Source organism: Solanum tuberosum, unplaced genomic scaffold (assembly GCF_000226075.1).
Source record: "Solanum tuberosum cultivar DM 1-3 516 R44 unplaced genomic scaffold, SolTub_3.0 scf00131, whole genome shotgun sequence".
Taxonomy (NCBI): Eukaryota; Viridiplantae; Streptophyta; class Magnoliopsida; order Solanales; family Solanaceae; genus Solanum; species Solanum tuberosum.
In genome coordinates this window covers 1298064-1318110 of record NW_006239054.1, presented here as the reverse complement: position 1 = coordinate 1318110, position 20047 = coordinate 1298064, and the positions used below count along the sequence as shown (strand labels likewise).

Sequence of the window (20047 nt, the reverse complement as noted above, 5' to 3'; positions counted from 1 at the left end):
CAATAAGGGTGTATGTGGGTCCGCCCCTAGCTTAAGGATCTCATCTCTGTCCAATGTGAGATCGATCATCCCATTCGCTAGTCCTCTTCACATTCAGATCTAGACATGTTTTATTCGGAGCTTTGGAGCGTGCAGAATCATGGACCAGGAGTCACACCGCTCCGCATGATCTGGGGGCCATACCGGACTTAGTGGGCATGATTATAGTACTGTGTTAAATTAGACTTTAAACTTAAATAACACCCCCAAGAATTGGCTCAATAGAAGGAGAAACTTACGAATCTGATTTGATTATATGAAGTGAACAATTTAAATCTTATCAAGACTAACTTTGTTTAATTAGTCATCTATATGCAACAAGTCAGACTAACTAAAAGCTTATTTGATCAAGCTACTGAAAAACAAAAATATTTATTTTAGAAAATTGAGATATTTAGCTAAAGTTTTTAGGAAATAATAATTATAAATTAAAATTAAGTTAAAGAACATGTTACAAGTCATTTTCTCTTTATTCCAAAAACAATGTCACTTTTGCTCATTTTCTTGCTATTGGGCCTTTTGAAGTTTTGATGGCCTTTCATAAGGTGACGGTCCAGTTAGAGCCATTCATCAGGTAGTCAATGGGCTTTGAAAAATATCAGCCCATTATCATTCAAAACCAGAAGCCCAGAGGTGTGCATATTTAAACGGGCATAAATTTAACTTGGCCTCAGATCATATATATGCCCTTCAACTTTGGAGATGAACAAGTAGACACTTAAGCTTGTATAAAGTTGAGCATATAAACACACATGTCCTACATGGCATCCTACATGTATTATGTCACGTAGAACTCATGTGTCTACTTGTTAAACTTTATACAAGTTAAAGTATCTACTTGTGCACACCCAAAGTTGGAAGGCGTAAATGTAAAATGAGGCTAAGTTAAAGGGCACATTTATGTATTATGCCTTTAAACGGGTTGAGTTTTGATTTGACTTAACGAGTTGAACATAAATTACCTATTAAAATTTTGGTTCAAAATAAGATGTTGAATTGGTCACATTTTCTTTTATGCTTATGGTGTTTTATAATTAATTTCATATGATACCTGTCATTTTTATTAGTAATAGATATCATGTAATTTTGTTTATTAAAACTTGGACAGATGAAAATAAATCGATTACCTAGTATTTTTATCTCGCTGGAATTTTTGAACTTGAGATTAAATGACTCTCAATCACTTTATTGACCGTCAGACCATACTCTTCGGTGTACAATTTTTGAAAAATATTTTTTTTCTAGAAAAATAAATTCTTTAAAATGAGGCAAATGACTTTCCTAATAGAATTAAGGAAAACAAGTTATATGAATAACATTTCAAATAAATTATGTCTTCTGTACCCTCCACACACCTCATCTTCACTTTCAAATTCATTGTCCCCATCTCCACCACCTTCCATATACCCTCATCCTCATACTTTAGTTACCCTGATACAAGTGAATTAAAGGGTTTGAAGTTATCCCAACACCAGAAAGACACTTTATTGAGTGTGATACTAAAGATTTGAGAAATGGTAGTAATCCAAATTGTAAGCACATGAACTCGCGTTACACCAATAATTTTTTGCCTGCAACCCCAACCCTAACTCCTACTTCGAATAATAGAATGATTTGAAAGCAGACATACGTACAATTATCTCAATTTATTTGTCCTACTTTCATTTTTAGTCCATTTCAATTAGAAGACCTCTTTCCTTTTGACAATTTTTTGATTTTAATTTTTTGCATGTCATATATAAAATCCAAAAAAATTACACGATCTTTTGATACATTTTAAATGTCTTTAAGGGGTCGTTTGGTAAAGTGTATAAGAATAATGCTAAATAGAGTGTATTAGTAATGCATGCATTAGTTATGCTTTGCATTAATTATACATAAATTATTTTAATGCATTGTTTGGTTTGATGCATTAAAAATAATATGTATTGCATTAAAAAACTATTTACAAAGATACCCTCCACTTTTATGGTGAAAAAGATGTAAAAAAGGTTTTGAGGGACAATTGGGTCTTTTATCATTTTAATGTATGCATTAAAACCATTGCATTGCTAATACCTAAAAATTCATGGTATTAGCAATGCACACCTTAATACACAATAGAGCGTATAACTAATACAAACATTAGTTATACATAGGTTGAAAAAGAGTATCAAACAAGGTACTAATAATACACAAGACTAATATATGCATTATTTTTTCTAATACACCCTACCAAACGACCCCTAACACCATAAGAGTGAATAGACTTCTTGATTTTCTTAAATTTCATGTCGAATCAAAATAACATGAATGAAGTAATAATTTTCGTTTACCTACCAAATACGAGAAAATAAAATATAAAAAAAAACATACTTATATCACATGATGTGCACGTGTAGAGATTTTTGAAGGGTTTTAGCTCTTTCTTCTTCTTCTTCTCACCAGAAACCCTTTTCTTTAAAAACCGACTTTCAAAGCTTTCCATTTTTCTCCCATGGCAGTATCAATCTGAAATGAACATCATCAATTTCCTCTCCAAACCCTAACCCTAATCCCCAAAATCTTCACCATGAAACCCCTTTTTCCGAGACCCATTTTTACAATCTCGCTATTCACTAACACTATTACTACTACTACTACTGCAAACCCAAGAACCTGCTTTCAAATCGCTCATTTCAGTACAAATTTTCAAAATCAAGGTCAATCTTCATACCCATCTCGGCGTCATGAAGAGGAGGGCCGTAATGTGAAGGTATCAGTGTGGTGGGATTTCGAAAATTGCTCTCCTCCAGCTGGTGTTAATGTTTTCAAGATTGCACAGAGTATTACTGCGGCTATTAGGGCAAATGGGATTAAGGGTCCTATAAATATTACTGCTTTTGGTGATGTATTGCAGCTGTCTAGGATGAATCAGGAAGCGCTTTCTTCTACTGGGATTAATCTTGCTCACGTTCCTAATGGTAAAGTTCTCATTTTTATGGTAATTTGATTACCTTTTTAATGTTTCTAAGATATATTTCAGTAATTAGTTTAAGTTCCCTACTTGACTCAATTCAATGGGTAATCATAACTGAGTTTGTATGACTAATTAAGTTGTAAACTTACATAATTGTATTAGTAATCTTCGCTGAGTTTGACCGATTCAGTTCTAAAATCCTAGATAAGTTTTCCTCAGCTGAGTATGACACTTGATTATCAACTCCATATACCTGTTTCAGTACACATTTTGGCATTTAAGAAAAAAGGGGTTAGAGGATTTTATGTGGCTAATGCTGGTTTTGTGTAATAGTTATGTTCTTGTTATCGTTAGCCCCCATGTAATTTTAACTACTTTTGTATTTGAATTCTTAAATTCATATGTTGTCCTCAAAATGTAAACTACAAGAATTTCTAAAATGAGACAGTTGTTAGGCTCACAAGTGGCATGTTATTTAATTTTCATTTCCTAGGTCGCGACTGTTTTACTGATCATTTTGTTATGTTAATTTCAGGTGGAAAGAACAGTGCTGACAGGTCTCTCCTTGTTGATCTGATGTATTGGGTTTCTCAAAATCCTCCGCCAGCACACCTTTTATTGATTTCAGGTGACAGGGATTTTGCTGGAATATTACACAGGCTGAGAATGAACAACTACAACATTCTGCTAGCTAGTCCAGAAAATACTCCTAGCGTTCTTTGTAGTGCAGCTAGTATCATGTGGCAATGGAATGCATTACTGAAGGGTGAAAATCTTATAGGAAAGCATTTTAACCAGCCGCCAGATGGTCCCTATGGTTCTTGGTATGGGCATTACAAAGCACCTCTTGATGACCCTTTTGCAGTTACTGAACAACCCACAAATCTTCGTTCTGAGGAAGTTTCCGAAACTGTTTCAGAGCAGAAATGTCGGCCCATTCCAAAGTCAATAGTGAGGCATATCCGCAATATTTTGAATTCTTACCCCAAAGGAGTTAGTATTACGGAACTTCGCGCAGAATTAGCAAGAAGCAATTTGAATATAGACAAAGACTTGTACGGATATAAGAAGTTCTCTCGTTTTCTTTTGGCCATGCCAAATATTTTAAAACTCCAGCTCGTAAGTGAGGGGAAATATTTGGTGCGGACCATCAACCCTAAAGTTCCTGAACAGGGTGACAATTCAAGCATAAGTGTAGAGCCTGAAACTAATGGAGAGGCAGAATTTGCTGGTAATCCTATATTGAATGGTGAGACAGGCAGTTGTATAGAGGGTAAGAATGTACCTCAATCCCCTGAACGAAAAGTGAAAACATCCCTAAGAAAATTGCAGGGACCCCAGAGAGCACAGGAGGCATGTACAGAAGTTCACCAGCCCCCACCTGAGAATGTGGTTGTTGAAGCAAGTGAGGGTCAATTGCAGACTGCAGAGCAGCATGGTTCCGCACCTGAAATGGGCTTTTTGAAAAGGTTATGGAATAGGTGGTTTGGGAACAAGGAGACTGTTTCTGGGGAAATGATCTTAAATGTAAAGTCAAAAACTGCTGTAAAGGATGTAGAATTAAAGAGTCATTCTGAGCATTCGGAGGGCTCCCCTTCTTTTGCTTCTGGTAATAAAACCAGTTCCAAAGATTTATCCTCTATGCATTCTGAGGATACAACGGATAAGAGTAGCCAGCAGTCCAACCTTCTTAACAATATTAAGAATTGGTGTAGATCTTGGAGAAGTTCCAATCTCTTGGAAGAAACAGGCTTAGAATCCCATGAAGAATTCAAGAAGACAGAACTTTGTCCTGAGGCAGAGGAATTATTTTCAAAGGAATCCTTTTGGAGAGACCTGGGATCATTCTTAATTTCAAGCCATGGTTCAGTGCTTATCTTGCAATCAAGAACTAGGTACACCTTCTAACAGGCTTTCTGCCTTCGTATTTATGGTCTATCTGGCTTCAATTTGCTTCATAATTCTGCTAGCTTTTCCCTTCTTTTCTTTGCCACAGTTAATGCCTCTGTTTGTCTATGTCGACAACATTTAAGTTTGGTCCATTTGTGTAGGATAAAATACTTTTTCCTTCTAATTGAATGTAATATATGGTCTTAAATGAGTTATGATGAACACCTTGACATAGACGTTAGGGAAGTTTTTTTTCGTGTTTTTTCTTCTTGAGAAAGGTAAAAGTTAATGTGTGTTTTAACTTTTACCTAGTATGGCCATGTGTTGAGTGTATTTCCCTGCTTTCTTTCCTCTTTTGAGATGTAGTAATATGTTGGTAATCAAAATCTTTTGTGGTCTCTTTGTATGTTCAGTTGCATTTCTCTCCTTCATTTCTTCTAGGCAAAATGCATAACTTGGCACCCTAAACTTGTCCGAAAAAGTCATGTTACACACTTTAACTTGACAGGCAGCCCCCTATTTTTGTCCAAAGTGGAAACAATTCACCCTTAGAGGCGGCGTGACAAAGAAATTGAGTTCACCTTCTTAAAATGCACGAAAAGTAGAGAAACTGTTGGAAGCACTCTATGTACAGTTGCTAAAACAAAAGAATCTTGCATATTAGGATGAGCATAATACATAAACGTTTCCTTTAATTTGACCTCAACGGGCATCTATGCCCTCCAACTTTTGGTGTGCACAAGTAGGCACTTAAACTTGTATAAATTTAAACAAGTAGACACTCACGTCCTATGTGGCAATTTGTGTGAGATTCACTTGAACTGATTTGTAGGATGTGTGTGTCTAGTTGTTCAACTTAAGTTTAAGGGCCTACTTGTGTGCCCCAAAGTTGGAGGTCGTAGATGTCAACTGAGACAAAGTTAAACGGCGCGTTTATGTATAATGTCTATTAGGATGTGTAGCCCCATTCGTAAATCCAACCTAAGCCTGAAAATGCCTGGCTCGTTCTCTCCTCCAGAGGACTGGATAAGAGGAGAAATTACTGGTTTTGAGCAAGATGCGAAAATCTTTCAACTGCTTGGAAAGAATCACACACATTTGGTTTGTGCTGCCATAAATATATCCAATCAAATGGCACTTACAAACCTTTTAACCGCTTGAAAAGAATCTCGCACATTAAGATGTGTAGCCGCCATACACTAATCCAATCAAATGGTGCTTGAAAACCCTTTGACCACTTGAAAGAATCCTTCATATTAGGATGTGTTGCCACATACATAAATCCAATGTGAGCCTGAAAAGCCTGGTTTGTTATCCCCTTGGAGGACTGGATAAGAGGAGAAATATTGCTTTTGAGCAAAACGTAAAAACCCTTTGACTCCTTGAGGAATCACACAAGTAACTCTCTTGGGAGAAGGCGAACATCAATAATTCATACATTTGGTAATACATGATTTCTTATTTATTCCGCAAAAATGCATTGAATCTTGAGTAAGTTACTAGTACTAGTAATGCAGTGTTTATACCAGAAATAGGATGGCAAACAGTGTAGGGCGGTGCGGTTGCGGGGAACTACTCCAATCCTCAATGCTCCTCTGCATAGCAAAAATTTCTGTTTTCAACCCACCCCACATAATATATTTTAATTTTTAAATTTCTTTTTTTATATAAGCTAATTAATCAGTGAAGATCAGTGATGTGTATATTACTATATATTATGCTACCATTCTTTCTCTCCCAAATATCTAGTTCTCTATCACAGTGAAGCTCAAGTTCAAGCTCAAGTTCAGAAAACAGTGTGAACGTTTTTTTTTTTATGTAACTGAGAGTACTACATATTATTGACTGATTGCTAACCTTATTGTGGGAAGTAGATGTAATACTTGAGTGGATAACAAGACAAATGATTTACTGCATATCAACCCGCCCCATGCTCCCATAAAGTTGAACCCGCACCACCCTGCATAAGGCAAAATCCACATTTCCCCGTTGCCATCCCTAACCAGAAACTGAACTGTGTAGTCATTATGCTGATTTTGCATTAGTAGCATAGAGTTATATGTTGGAAACCCAAAGTTGGATTAGCTATGCAAAATGTTTGGCAAATCACCTCTTCGAACTTTTTTCCCATGTATTTTATTTGTGATATCGATTTTACAGTGCCAAATATTCTTCCCACTTTCTTCTGTTTGCATTTGAAGTTGAGTGGTTTTGTTCAAATGTGTAGTATAATTTCCATCCATGTCTTGGATATTTCTAAATTCTAATGTTTTACCACCTTCCCACCAGAAAGTGGTTTCCTTGTGGGAATCGGCTTAGTGTTCCTTTTTATGCTTCGTCTCAAACAATATTTCTCTGAATTTGACACATTATATCTTTCTATAATGGATTCTGATCTTGTGCTACTGTTGTTTTCTTCAGGGCCAAGATGGCACAGAATCTCCAACAAGAAGGTCCTTCGTTTCTGAATTCTCTTAGTGAAGGTGATGCTCTTCGTCTGGTAGACTTGCTAATCTCAGATAAGAAATGGGTGGATGAATGTCTTTCCCGAACCTTCCCTTACAAGCTCATTCAGCCAGCAGTCAAAGCTTCAATCAACAGTAATTCTTCCAATTCGAATGGGTTGAGTTCTGTGTTTAGGAATACGAGAGATGCATCTAATTTGAAGAGCTCACAAAAACTTGATGGCGAGAAAATACACCAAAATCCCCCTCACACAGGAGTTTCTCGACCGGTCATTCAGGGCACTTGTTCTGGTAAGTCTAGAAATGAGATGCTTACTGACTGTCAGGAGCTGGTAGATGACATTGTAAAGCAATATCCAGAAGGATTCAACATGAATTCTTTCAGGTCTCTATTCCGTGAAAAGTATGGATATTTACTGGATGTAAATAAGCTTGGCTACACAAAGTTAAGTAATCTTCTTCAGATAATGCCTGGGATAAAAATAGAGTCTACTTACATTATTCCCTCTGCTAAAGTCCCGAAAAGTCCAGGTCTAAAAACAGATGAGCCGTCTGATCAAGAAAGTGATCTCAGTGTTACTGGAACCAATTTAGATAGCGAATCATCAAGTTTGCCTGGGAAAGATAACGAGTTTGATTCCCGTTGGGAGGAACTAGGTCCAGTGTCTAAAGCAGGCCCTTCCAAGAATAGAATGAAACTGGGGTCTGATGGAGAAGCCAACGATGAATCAAGTGAACCAACACATGGAAACTATGAAGCCCCGTTGGATCGTGACTTCTCTGATTCCGATGAAGACACCTCATCATCCACAAAACTGGACACTGGTAAGTCGAAAATGAAGGATGAAGATAGCTCATTGTTACAGATTCTTGATTCATGGTACGGTAGAAAGGATGTTGATGGGACATTAGAATCTTCAACCGATGGTTCAAAATTAGATACATCAGTATCAGTTGACCAAATGGAGAACTCTCCCACTGGGAGAAAGCACAAGACTTATTCATTTGTGACTGAACAACCTGTGGACACTAAGGATAAGTTGATTGATGGTATATTGGGTAGCTTAAAGAAGTCAGGCGAGAAGTCGCCTGAGACGAGGGTGTAGCTCTGATGGTTGAGAAGAGAAGACCATTGATGTGGTCTGGCTTCTTTACATCAATTTATAGGATAGGTAGTTAGCAAATAGCAGACACATTGCTCTAATATTTTGCTATTTATCTATGATATATGATTATAATAGGCTAGTATATCAGAGAACTTTTTCAGAAGAGAGATTTCTACTCTTTATTTTCTATGTTTAGTTAGGTTTTATAATGGTGATACCACTATTAGATTCACAAATTTGCAAGTGCTGGAACTTTATGTTCCTATGACAATCATTCGACTACACAAGTCACTACATTTTTATTGGGGCTAGAAAGTAAATCCTACAACTATAATATATATATATATATATTATAATTAACAAATAATATATATAATTAAGATCACAAACGTCATGTAGTGATATATTTGCTTTTTCAATCAACAAACAACTCACATATTAAATATTGTATTGATTTGTATTGGATTTATTTAGTAACAAAATATTGTATTGGATTTATTTAGTAACAAACAACTCTCTAAATAATAAAATTGTAAGCTAATTTATTTAAATAAATTTACCAGTACAAATATAAAACATAAAATCAAGAAAATAAACAAAATGATTAAAATGATTTGAAAGATATTTTTGTCTGTACATAGATTAATCTCATGGTATTAAATCCTATGTATTACTAATACCACCAAATGGAACGTATTAGTAATACATCCTATAATATTATGTAGGGTGTATAACTAATTCATGGATTAGTTATAGCTTATACATAGACCCAAATATCCTACCAAACATAGTACTAAATAATACTATACATAATACATGGGTTATTTTTTCTAATACTCCCTACAAAACAACCCCTTAATGTTTATGATTTTTCTTCTTCTACTGCAAAGTATTTCAATTTCATATGCATAGCACCATTCGGATAATTAACGTTTTTAGGAAAAAAAGACTTCTACGAATTATCACAATAAATTTTCAACGATATGATTGTATTGTCGACTAGTTCTAGTTCAAGTTCTGAAATAATGTTTGATAGCTAATTAATTTGAACCATGACCTTAAAGCATGTCACAAACTCAATTTTCATAATGAATACAATTACTATAGACTGTTCCACACTCTTTCATAAGATTGTCTTTTGAACTAATAGAAAAAATAATCAAATATGAATTTTCTTGTATTCACACCGTCAACATAATTTGAATTTCAATACTTAATCACATGAAGATGATTAAATTTTCTATAAGTGAGAATATATTCTTTTGTTATTTGTAAGTATGTTAATACTTTCTTCATAATTTTCAAAGATCCATTCATTATTGCTTTGATGTCCAACAATAAAATTTATGTCTAATCGCATATATATTTTGGATTTAATTGAGACTAAATTTGAAATGAGACTTGATGAACTTATTTCTTCTATATATTTAATAATTTTTTAATAGACTTTCGGAGACAATTTAATAATAAATTTTAAGTAAGAAGTTTACATAGTCAATAAAAGGAGAGGTAGGAGCGCGAAGTAGGTTAAAGGGTCCTCTAGGCTAAGAGTAGGGTATTAAAAAAAGGGAAAACTACATAAATGGGCCATAAAATCTAAAATAATTACAAGTTCATACCCAAATTCAAAGTAATTCCGGAAATACCCATTCTCTCATAAATAATTACAGTCCATACCCCCATTCATTAAGGGTGATAATTTTCGCTTAAGTGATACTAAATCGGTATCATATACTGTATTGGTATCATTAAGGTTGATAATTTCGCTTAACTGATACTAAATCAGTATATATATACTGTATTGGTATCATTAAAGGGTTTTTTTGTTAAAAAAATTACTTATTAGTCAATGATACTATAAAAGTATATATGTATAATGTTGTGGTATCACTAATGTTTCTTGTTCAGAAATTACCCATTAGTCAATGATACTATAAGAGTATATATATACTCTTATAGTATCATTTTCTAATGAGTAATTCTTGACAACAAACCTTAATGATACCAGTACAGTATATATATACTGATTTAGTATCAGTTAAGCGAAATTTTTCACCCTTAATGATACCAATACAGTATGTGATACTGATTTAGTATCAGTTAAGCGAAATTTTTCACCCTTAATGATACCAATACAGTATGTGATACTGATTTAGTATCAGTTAAGCGAAATTTTTCACCCTTAATGATACCAATACAGTATGTGATACTGATTTAGTATCAGTTAAGCGAAATTTTTCACCCTTAATGATACCAATACAGTATGTGATACTGATTTAGTAAAAAAATTGATGCTTTGACGAGTAAGTTCATAGAGCTAGTGAGAATTCTCAAGTACAAGAGAAAGATTAACATGGCTTATGTCCAAGAGTCCAAATAGTAGGTACCAAGATTCGAATTGTGGCGGGTTTAAGTTGTGATACTGTTTGCAACAAATTTTAAATATATGGAATAACTCAATCATAAATAAAATTTGAAGAAACGTGAATATTTTATTGATAAATCAATATGAATATAATTCTATTCCTCCCTTAATTCTCTCTCTCTTAAGATTCAAGGGTCAATAGTAGCATATTTATCGAATTAGGATGATTTTGATTTGATATCTTTATGAATATCCCATAAATTTGTGAAATATTTGAGATGCTTCTTCAAAGGAATATATACTCTTTATATAGGCATGAACTAAGATTTAGATTAAAGTTGCCTCCAAGAATCCCAACTGAAATATAATTCATCTTGTAGAGTCCTACAAAATTTTGATGTCTATAAATGCCCCCGGCATGAAGGCTTGTCAGAGTGTAGACTTAATGAAACTTAAAGACGAGGCTTGAAGCATCCATAAAAACAAAGTTCCATCTTTACAGTTTTGTGACTTCAGATTTACAGATCTGATATATGAGAGAAGAGATGAAGGTCAGATTTGATCCCACCGAGCATGCCAATTTATTTGCAACAAATTTCAAATATATAGAATAAATCAACCATAAATAAAATCTAAAGAAACATATGTTTTATTGATAAAGGAATGGGAGTACAATTATGTTTCTCCCTTGATTCTTCTCTCTTAAGATTTCTCTATGATTCGAGGGACATAAGTGACGTATTTTTCAAATTAGGATGATTTTGATTCAATCTCTTTATAAATAGTTCATGAATTTGTGGAATATTCGAAATGCCTCTTCAAGGGAATATAATACCCTTTATACAGGATTTAGGGTAAAATAGCCTCCAAAGATCCTAACTGAGATAGAACTCATCCGGTAGAAAGTGAACCTGGACAGATTTGAACGTTTTGATTAAAAAAAAAATATATTACCGTTAACAAAAGTTAAACCAATGATTAAAAATAAACTCAAACTAAATCCCAATTTTAAAAAGTAAAAAAAAAAGTGCAACCATTTAAAGCAATATTGAAGGAGACCAAAAAATCATGGCTTTGACCTACCCCGAACCACCCCTGCTTAGAGATTGACCCACACCGCATAGCCTTAAACCCACACCACCTCAATGTAATCCCTAATTTTAAGAGCAAATATTGTAATAAAGTAGTCATTTCTTTGAAATAAAAAGTGGTATTTGAAATTAGAAAAACTAAAATAAATTGCCATCCTTTTTATTTTAAGACAGTAACTTCTGTATTTGACGTATTTAGCTTGTCTGTAAAATTAATATATCAAACAAATATTTTGCCTAATGTGAAAATGACACCTAGATGAAAGAAAGGTGTCAGGTAGTACTGACTCAGGTAACAGTTGAATTCAAAACTGAAATATATACAAGTTTAAAATGAAATTTATATATTTAAAAATAAAGTTAAAAAATATTATAAGTCACAACCATGACAAGTCATAATTTTCAAAACCAGTTGAGAGGAAAATTTTAAAATCCAAGTGCAAATAACGTTCCAACAAAAGCTATAGATTAGTTAACCAAAAAAAGTATAGAAGGACTAAATTGTTTTTGATTGGAAAGAAAAAGGTAGAAGTAACAGGGATGAACCGTTTGGGTAAAATCCCTGTTATCACAAAAGATGCAGAGTTTTGAACTTTAAAGCTGAGGAGCAGTACTATTGTACATACAGACGGGGGGGACTTTTTTTCTGAAAAAATCAACGATGATGCCTGCCCTGAAAGCCGCCTTTATTCTTGGCAATGAAGCCGTTCTTTGGTTTTGGAATCTCATGAATATCCATCACCTGTATTGTCCTTTGCTTTTTAGCTTCACAAAAGCAAAAACAATACATCAACAGTCAATAAAATCCAACTAGAGCAACTAACTCTACTTTTGATATTGCTAATAATACAAATCCAAAACCACACCATTTTGAGCTTCTTGGTAATTCTCCTGAAGCCGCCTCCTTGCTGAATTCAGCCTCTCAATATCTATAGCTGATTCCCTCGGAGGAGGTCTCTGCAAATACCCGGAACAGACATCAGTTCCATATTTACAAAACTTCACACCCATCAGACTGTCTGGTGCACGACATATAATTATATGTTGTTGTGTACCTCACCAGCAATGACTAAATTGGATGCATTGTATTTCTATATTAGGCAAGTTACTGAAGCTAATAATGAGCACCTACAGGCTACAGACACAACTAAAAATCACCCATTCAAGAACCAAGTTAGGTATATTGCAATCATATGAGTGGATGATTGAGGAATAGATACTGCAGCAAGTACAACTTAAACACCGTCTTTGATATGGAAAAAGATTCATGTGAACATGAATGATGCAACAGTAGTCAACTGTATACATATTGGACCTGCCGACCTGCTACCATTATTATTTGGGAAGTAGTTGAGCTAAACTATACCAACTTAACTTTAGTCAAATACTGAAAGAGCTTCAAGTCACTATACTCTACCCTGAGCAGGAAACTCATTCATCTCATTATTAATCAACATACTTTCTTTAACTAGTAGTAAATAGCAAACTCCAGCAAGAGCGAATGTCGTACTAAACCATGCAAGTATACAAGAGTTGAGCTTTATACACTTGGGGGAGGAGCCGAAGCAGGTTTAGGAGCAGACTGCAGTGGTCTAGTAGGGGTTACATTCCGTTGGGGAACTGGTTTAGGCTTGTACTCTGATTCTGAATTATTCCTGTCCGAGCTCGAACTCCCATCTAAAAGGAAAACGATTGGTCAAAGACAATCAAACGCATACTAAAGTAGTATTAGGCAAAAGGATCACAATGACATGTTAGAATCAGATTCCAGTCTGATACTCACTTCGAGGATTCGGTGAGTATGCGAAGTCAGGAACCTGTAAAATTCAAAAAGAAAAACAAAGAATTTAATACAGAATATCAAACTTAGAATCCACAACGAATGGTCCTCCGACTAGTCACTCTTTCTTTCAATCTGCCCTCCATGCGCTTTTCTTGTACAACCGAGAAAACAGACTACTAGACAAGTAAATTCCTTAAATTTACCTGATGATTACCATTCTGTTGATTCCTCCGTACACTCTGTTGGGGCGAGTCATCATCAGCAGCTGCCCCCATTACCATAACAAAACTAACTCATCAGTGTCTTCATCATCTATCTATTGTGTGTTTTGGTGAGACAAAAAACACAAAGTAGAGACTCAATTGGTTCGTGTGGATAACATTACCAATAAGATTTGCAGACTCATGTTGCTCAGGCGGGTTGAGCCTAACCCAATCATCAACAGTTCCTTTCCATTTTCTGGCACAAAAGAGAAAAAAAATAAAATCAAACACAAACTTCTCACCCAAAAAAAAGGAGATCACATAAACTTGCAGCTGTAACTACTCTTCAACTACTTCATTCCAAGAAAATCACAACAAACTTCATGAAAATATCAAACCTCACAAGCATCTTCACCAATCTCCTAACTTCACTTGATGGATGCTTCCTCAATTGATTCACATGCCTTCCAATATCAGTGTCCTAACAAATAATTTCAATCCAAACACTAACTTAATGGAACAAACAACAATAAATCAATACAAAACCAAACAAAAAGCAAAAAGAAAAAACTCACCTGAAGAGCTTGGAATGTAATATCCATATCTGCTAAAGTTTGAAGCAAGTCAACCACATCCTCATCCGACTAATTCATAAGTTAAATAAAATCAGCTCATCAATCATCAATCAATTCAAACATAAAGCAAAAAAATAATAATAATTAAATAAACTACCAGTTGTGGATTTTCAAGCTGTTGTTTGATTGTAAGAATTTGAGTTTGTTCATCATCATCATCAAACAATCCTCCATACGGATCTGCATCTTCCTCTTCCTCATTCTTCTCATTACTATTCTCCTTCTCTCGTTGATTCGACTCCGGTGTTAACGGACTCTTATTCATCATCATCTCCACATTTCTAGTACCGTTATCTAACCTATGCTGACCATTACCAACGTCATCTGAGCTCCGGGAGCGCGTGGAGTACAATTTTTCAACGATTCCATCACGTCGACGTTTCATTTCATCGGCACAGTCAACTGCAGCAACAGAAATCGCCGCATCAATCATCGTCCATACATCTACCTTCGATTCCGATAGAATCAACCGGAATTCATCCAAATCCATTAGGAATAATCTACCGGAAAAATTGTTGAATATATTATTGGAATTCACATGAGTAGATCCATGGATGATGATGAAGAATCAGAAGAAAACGACGCCGTAATAGGAACCATTTTTGTTAGATCTGATTATGGGAATTTTTTAGATGATTTTACGAGTCGTCTTCAGAAACCAGACAGAGAACAGCACATAACAAGAGGGGTAGGGTGGGTGGGTGGGGAAGAAAGGGGAGAAGAATATGGAGGATTTTTTTGGAATAATTTTTATTATTCTATCTCTTTGGGCTTATGTTTTAGGTTATTTTGTTAATTATGACAAAAAATTGGGAAGCTAAAGTGATTAAATGTCACGTTTCAATTTTCGAGAGTCAAGTTTTAGATGTTTGACTAGGTTTTAAAGAAAAAGTTATGTTTTTTTTTTAAATTTTAAAGAATATTTTAATATTTTCTCTGTTCTTTGTAGTTGTAAATTTGTAATAGTTTTCTTTTTTAAGAATCAAATGATATGAATTTTGAATAACATTTTAAGATGTATTTATTTATTATATTGATATGAAAAATGTTGCAATTTGTAGTACTTTATGTATAGTTTTTGAATATCTAAAAAATTTAAAATATCAAATTAATGTTATCTAATTTAGCTTTAAAAATTAATCAAATTGACTCTCGAAAAATGTAATATGACAATTATAACTCCCTCCGTTTTTTATAGCTGTTATATTGCGTTTTTCGAGAGTCGATTTAACTAATTTTTAAATTTAAATTAGATTAAGTTAATTTGATATTTTTAAAAAAAATATATATATTCAAAAACAATACATAAAGTACTATAAATTACAATTTTTTTTATATCAATATGATAAAAAAAAATACATCTTAAAATGTTAATCAAAATACATATCGTTTGACTTTAAAAAAAAGAAGCTATAACAACTAAAACAGAACGGAGGAGATACATATTTTTAATTTAAAATTATAAATTCCAAAAAATATACAGTCTCATATTTAATGTAGACTTAAACTAAGATAATTAAATTGAATAGTAAGATTAGTCATTTTTAATTAATACTAAGGGGTGAGCTGTGAAGCAGCAAATGGTTTTTAATGCTTTTGTGTTTTTTCTCTCTCTCTCTCTATATATTATATATATTTATTTTCTCTCACTAGAATGTAGTGGGCATTTTGTTTGTATATGAGGGAAAGTAAAGATTAGTGTATTGGGCTAGTGGAATTGGTGGATTTGGCTTCTTCTGTTGGCGGGCTAATACTTATCTTTATTATAATTATTATACTTCCCTCCAATTATGTATTTTTTCCATAAAAAGTTAAAAAAGGGGCAAAAAAGTAAAAAAGAAAATGAAGTTAATTTATCTATCTTATTATAATATAATATAAATTGGTTTGTATTTATTGAAGTATTTGATCATTTGGATAAGTTTGACCATTTTATTAAAGTTTTTTTTTTGACTTATATATGTGTTTTACTATGCTAAACACAAAATGTAAGAAATGTTCTTCGTCTGATAATAATTGTTCACTATTTATTATCTAGACAAATATGATTGGATATTTATTTTTAGTATAATGGACAAGTAATAATAGACAGAGTTTATAAGCTAAAATAGATAAAATTATAATTTGATTATTAAGTTAGCGTTTGGTTATAGATTTAATTAAAGAAAAAAAAAGTTTTTGAAGTTTGTTAGAAAAATAATTTGTGGATATTGTAATTGTATTTGGACATCTTTTATTTAGAAAAAAATTAAAGATTTATGTGAGTGAGGTGAAAGTAAAATTTCATCCCAAAATTGGTATGGATCAATTCTTAAATTTTGGCATTTTTTTGAAGATAATTCATGAACAAATAATAATTTATTTAGAATCGAGGTGTGATTATTATTGTATAATTTGATCACTCTCAATTTACAATTTTTTAAAAAATTTATAAGCACTTTTATTTTATTTGAATCTTCTATTAATAATTTTTTATTCCTAATACACTTTGTAATCTTCAAATTGACCCTTCATTTTTGTTATTGGTTCATTTCCATTTAAGCTTTCTTTTTTACTACACAATCAAGTCCACCATCACTCAACTATATATGAAGAAAAAATAAAATGAGACCCATCATTTGACCAAAAAAAAAAAAACACTATATCACAATACATCGTCATCAATTTTTATTTTTTTATTTTGTTCAGTTTCATTTCAATGACGATAAATAACGAGCAGGGTTGAAACGTTTAAACATATTATAAAATAAAAGCAATATAAGATGGAAGCAATATAAAAAAATTAAATATTTTTTTCTAATTCTTTTACATGATATATTTAAAGTGCAGAGAAAAACGATATAAATTTGTAATCCTCTATTTATATATATATATTTTTTATAAAAATATATAAAAGGTTATCATAATATGACATTAATTAATCATGATAATGAAAGCGAGAGATCATGAAGAAGGTGGGGATATTATATAGCATTAAAAATTTAAGGTCATGAAGAAGAAGAAACATAATGATGAAAAATAATGAGGAGATAAAGGAGATTATATAAAATTTTCATAATAAATTATTTATTTTTGATGATTTTGTAAAACTGAAAAAAAATCTCAAAATTGAATATAAAAATAAAATATTAAAAGATGAAGAGAATAAAAATAAAAATGAAAGAAGAGAGCTTTTTTATTTTTTACTTTTTAATTGTTATATCTTTATTTGTAGTGTTCATAGAGACATAGAAAAAGTTATCATAATATGACATTAATTATGAAAAATATAAGGAAAAAATCATGAGAAAGGTAAAAGACATAAAATGAGAGTAATATGAGACAAAATACTACGAAGCAATAGAGAGATAACATAGGAGACAAATATATTCAAGTACATAGAATGTAAGCTCTTGTACCTTTATTTTTATGTTGTTCATAAAAGACATACAAAAGATTATTATAACATGACATTATTTATGAAAAGTACATAAAGATTATGGAGAAGGTGGAAGACATAACATTAAGAATTTGAGGTCATGAAAAAGTCGAAACACAATGGAGAAACGTATCGAAAAAATTAAGAAATTATAATTAGTGAGTATCCATATAGATGAAGTATTTATAATAAAATTTGACGCAAATTACTAATTTCGTCTCCGAATTACCGACAATCTTAAAAATATTCCTCTACTTGACTAACTTAACTTAGATATACCTCGATCTGTCATATGACATAATTGTTAAAGAGTGATTCAAAACGATTGACTGAATTGGGACATGGGTAGTTTAATAGAACTAGTCTTTGGGTATTTGTTAAGTAGTTTCCTATATTTACTCAAGTTTCATTAGTGTTGCTGATTAAGTGTCATAGTGGGTTACAGGACCTATATTTTAGGATTAGTTGTTTATCTCTTAGTCTATATATCATGTGGGCATATTTTGTTATTTTAGTAGTTTCAATTAATCTGAAATCAAACGCAGTCGTAGTTTTCCTTATCTTTTTTATTATTTTCAGACTGTACTTTTTCTCCAACAAATTTGGCATCAGAGCCAGCCATGACAAGTAGCAATAGTGCATTGAGTGTGGCATAACCACTCATTCATGTCTTAAAGGGAGAAAACTATGAATTCTGGAGTATCCATATGAAAACTATACTCAAATCTCAAGATCTTTGGGACTTGGTAGAATGTGGATTTGCAGATCCCGACAAAGGAAACAAATGGCGAAGCAACAAGCAAAAAGATGCTAAAGCGCTGGTTTTTATTTAGCAGGTTGTTCATGATAGTGTCTCTTCACGGATAGCAACAACAACCACATCCAAACAAGCCTGGACGATTCTCCAGAAAGAGTTTCAAGACGATTCAAAGGTCATTGTGGTGAGATTGCAATCACTTCGGCGTGATTTTGAAACCTTGATGATGAATAGTGGAGAATCCATTGCTGGTTTTTCGTCAAGAGTAACGACAATTGTCAGTCAAATGCGATCCTACGGAGAGAAGGTAATTGATCAAACCATTGTGGAAAAGGTATTAAGAAGCCTAACTCTAAAATTTGATCATGTAGTTGCTGCGATAGAAGAATCCAATGATCTATCCGTCTTTTCCTTTGATGAACTGATGGGATCTCTTCAAGCTCATGAGGCGAGAATTAATCGATCCAGAAAAAAGAATGAAGAGAAGGCATTCCAAGTTAAAGATTCAGCCACCAAATATGGAGAAAATAATGGTCCAGCAAGCAGAGGTCGAGAAAGACAAGGCCTTTGTGGTGGTCGAGATCGTGGTTATGGAAGGGGCAGAGGAAGAAATGATAGACACAGGCAGTCCAATGAGCAAGGTAATACAAAAAATGGCATCCAGTGTCATCACTGTCAGCGTTATGGACATATAAGGGCTGATTGCTAGTATAAAGATCAAAAATTAAATTTTGTAGCAACAGAAAACGAGGAAGAAAATTATCTTTTTATGGCTTGCACTGATACAGACCATAAGCCAAGTGATCTATGGTTTGTAGACAGTGGTTGTTCAAATCATATGACAGGTGTCAAATCTTTGTTCCATGAGCTTGACGAGAAGCAAAAGAAAAAGGTGAAACTTGGCAATACAAAAGAGTTACTGGTTGAAGGAAAAGGCATGGTGAGTGTAACGACCCTAAAAACGAACTAGTGAAACTAGAGCCTCACATGTGAGTTTGGAGTTGAGAACTTGATGAAATGATGAGAAATGACAGTGACGTCCGGAAACTAGTCGTTCGAACTAGTGAGTTGTAAGGGTCTTGTCGTTGAAGTTTGGAGTGTTGTTTAAGGACTTAAGGGGTTGATTAGCTAGTTGATTAATCACCTTTATAAGCTAGCAAGACCTTAAGCTAGGTCATGAAATCATTTAGAACCGAGACCCTCAAAACAGTCCCCTAAAAACAGTTTTTAGTTTTAAGTTAGGAGTGAGGGTCAACTTTAAATGGTCATATCTTTTAGCTCAAAATGAATTAGGTCGACCATTACCTATCCAATTAAAGGTATCTGAGTCCTCTTTCCAACGCCACCGAGTTTGCCC

General features: G+C 33.3%; 2 protein-coding genes across 2 annotated transcripts; one reads left to right on the top strand and one right to left on the bottom strand.

Moving 5' to 3' along the window:
• Positions 1-2469: 2469 nt before the first annotated feature.
• LOC102596006 (uncharacterized) lies at positions 2470-8672 on the top strand. The gene is made up of 3 exons (XM_006350953.2): positions 2470-2981; positions 3513-4872; positions 7289-8672. The coding sequence occupies exons 1-3, from the start codon at positions 2591-2593 to the stop codon at positions 8436-8438; spliced, it is 2901 nt and encodes a 966-aa protein (XP_006351015.1). The 5' UTR covers positions 2470-2590; the 3' UTR covers positions 8439-8672.
• A 3666-nt stretch (positions 8673-12338) lies between these two features.
• Positions 12339-15260, bottom strand: LOC102595451 (probable mediator of RNA polymerase II transcription subunit 26c). The gene is made up of 9 exons (XM_006350952.1): positions 14613-15260; positions 14456-14524; positions 14279-14361; positions 14063-14136; positions 13881-13942; positions 13678-13711; positions 13441-13571; positions 12761-12851; positions 12339-12659 (listed from the first exon to the last, which is right to left on the bottom strand). Exons 1-9 carry the CDS (start codon positions 15003-15005, stop codon positions 12550-12552), a joined length of 1047 nt encoding a protein of 348 aa, XP_006351014.1. The 5' UTR covers positions 15006-15260; the 3' UTR covers positions 12339-12549.
• Between the last annotated feature and the right edge of the window lie 4787 nt (positions 15261-20047).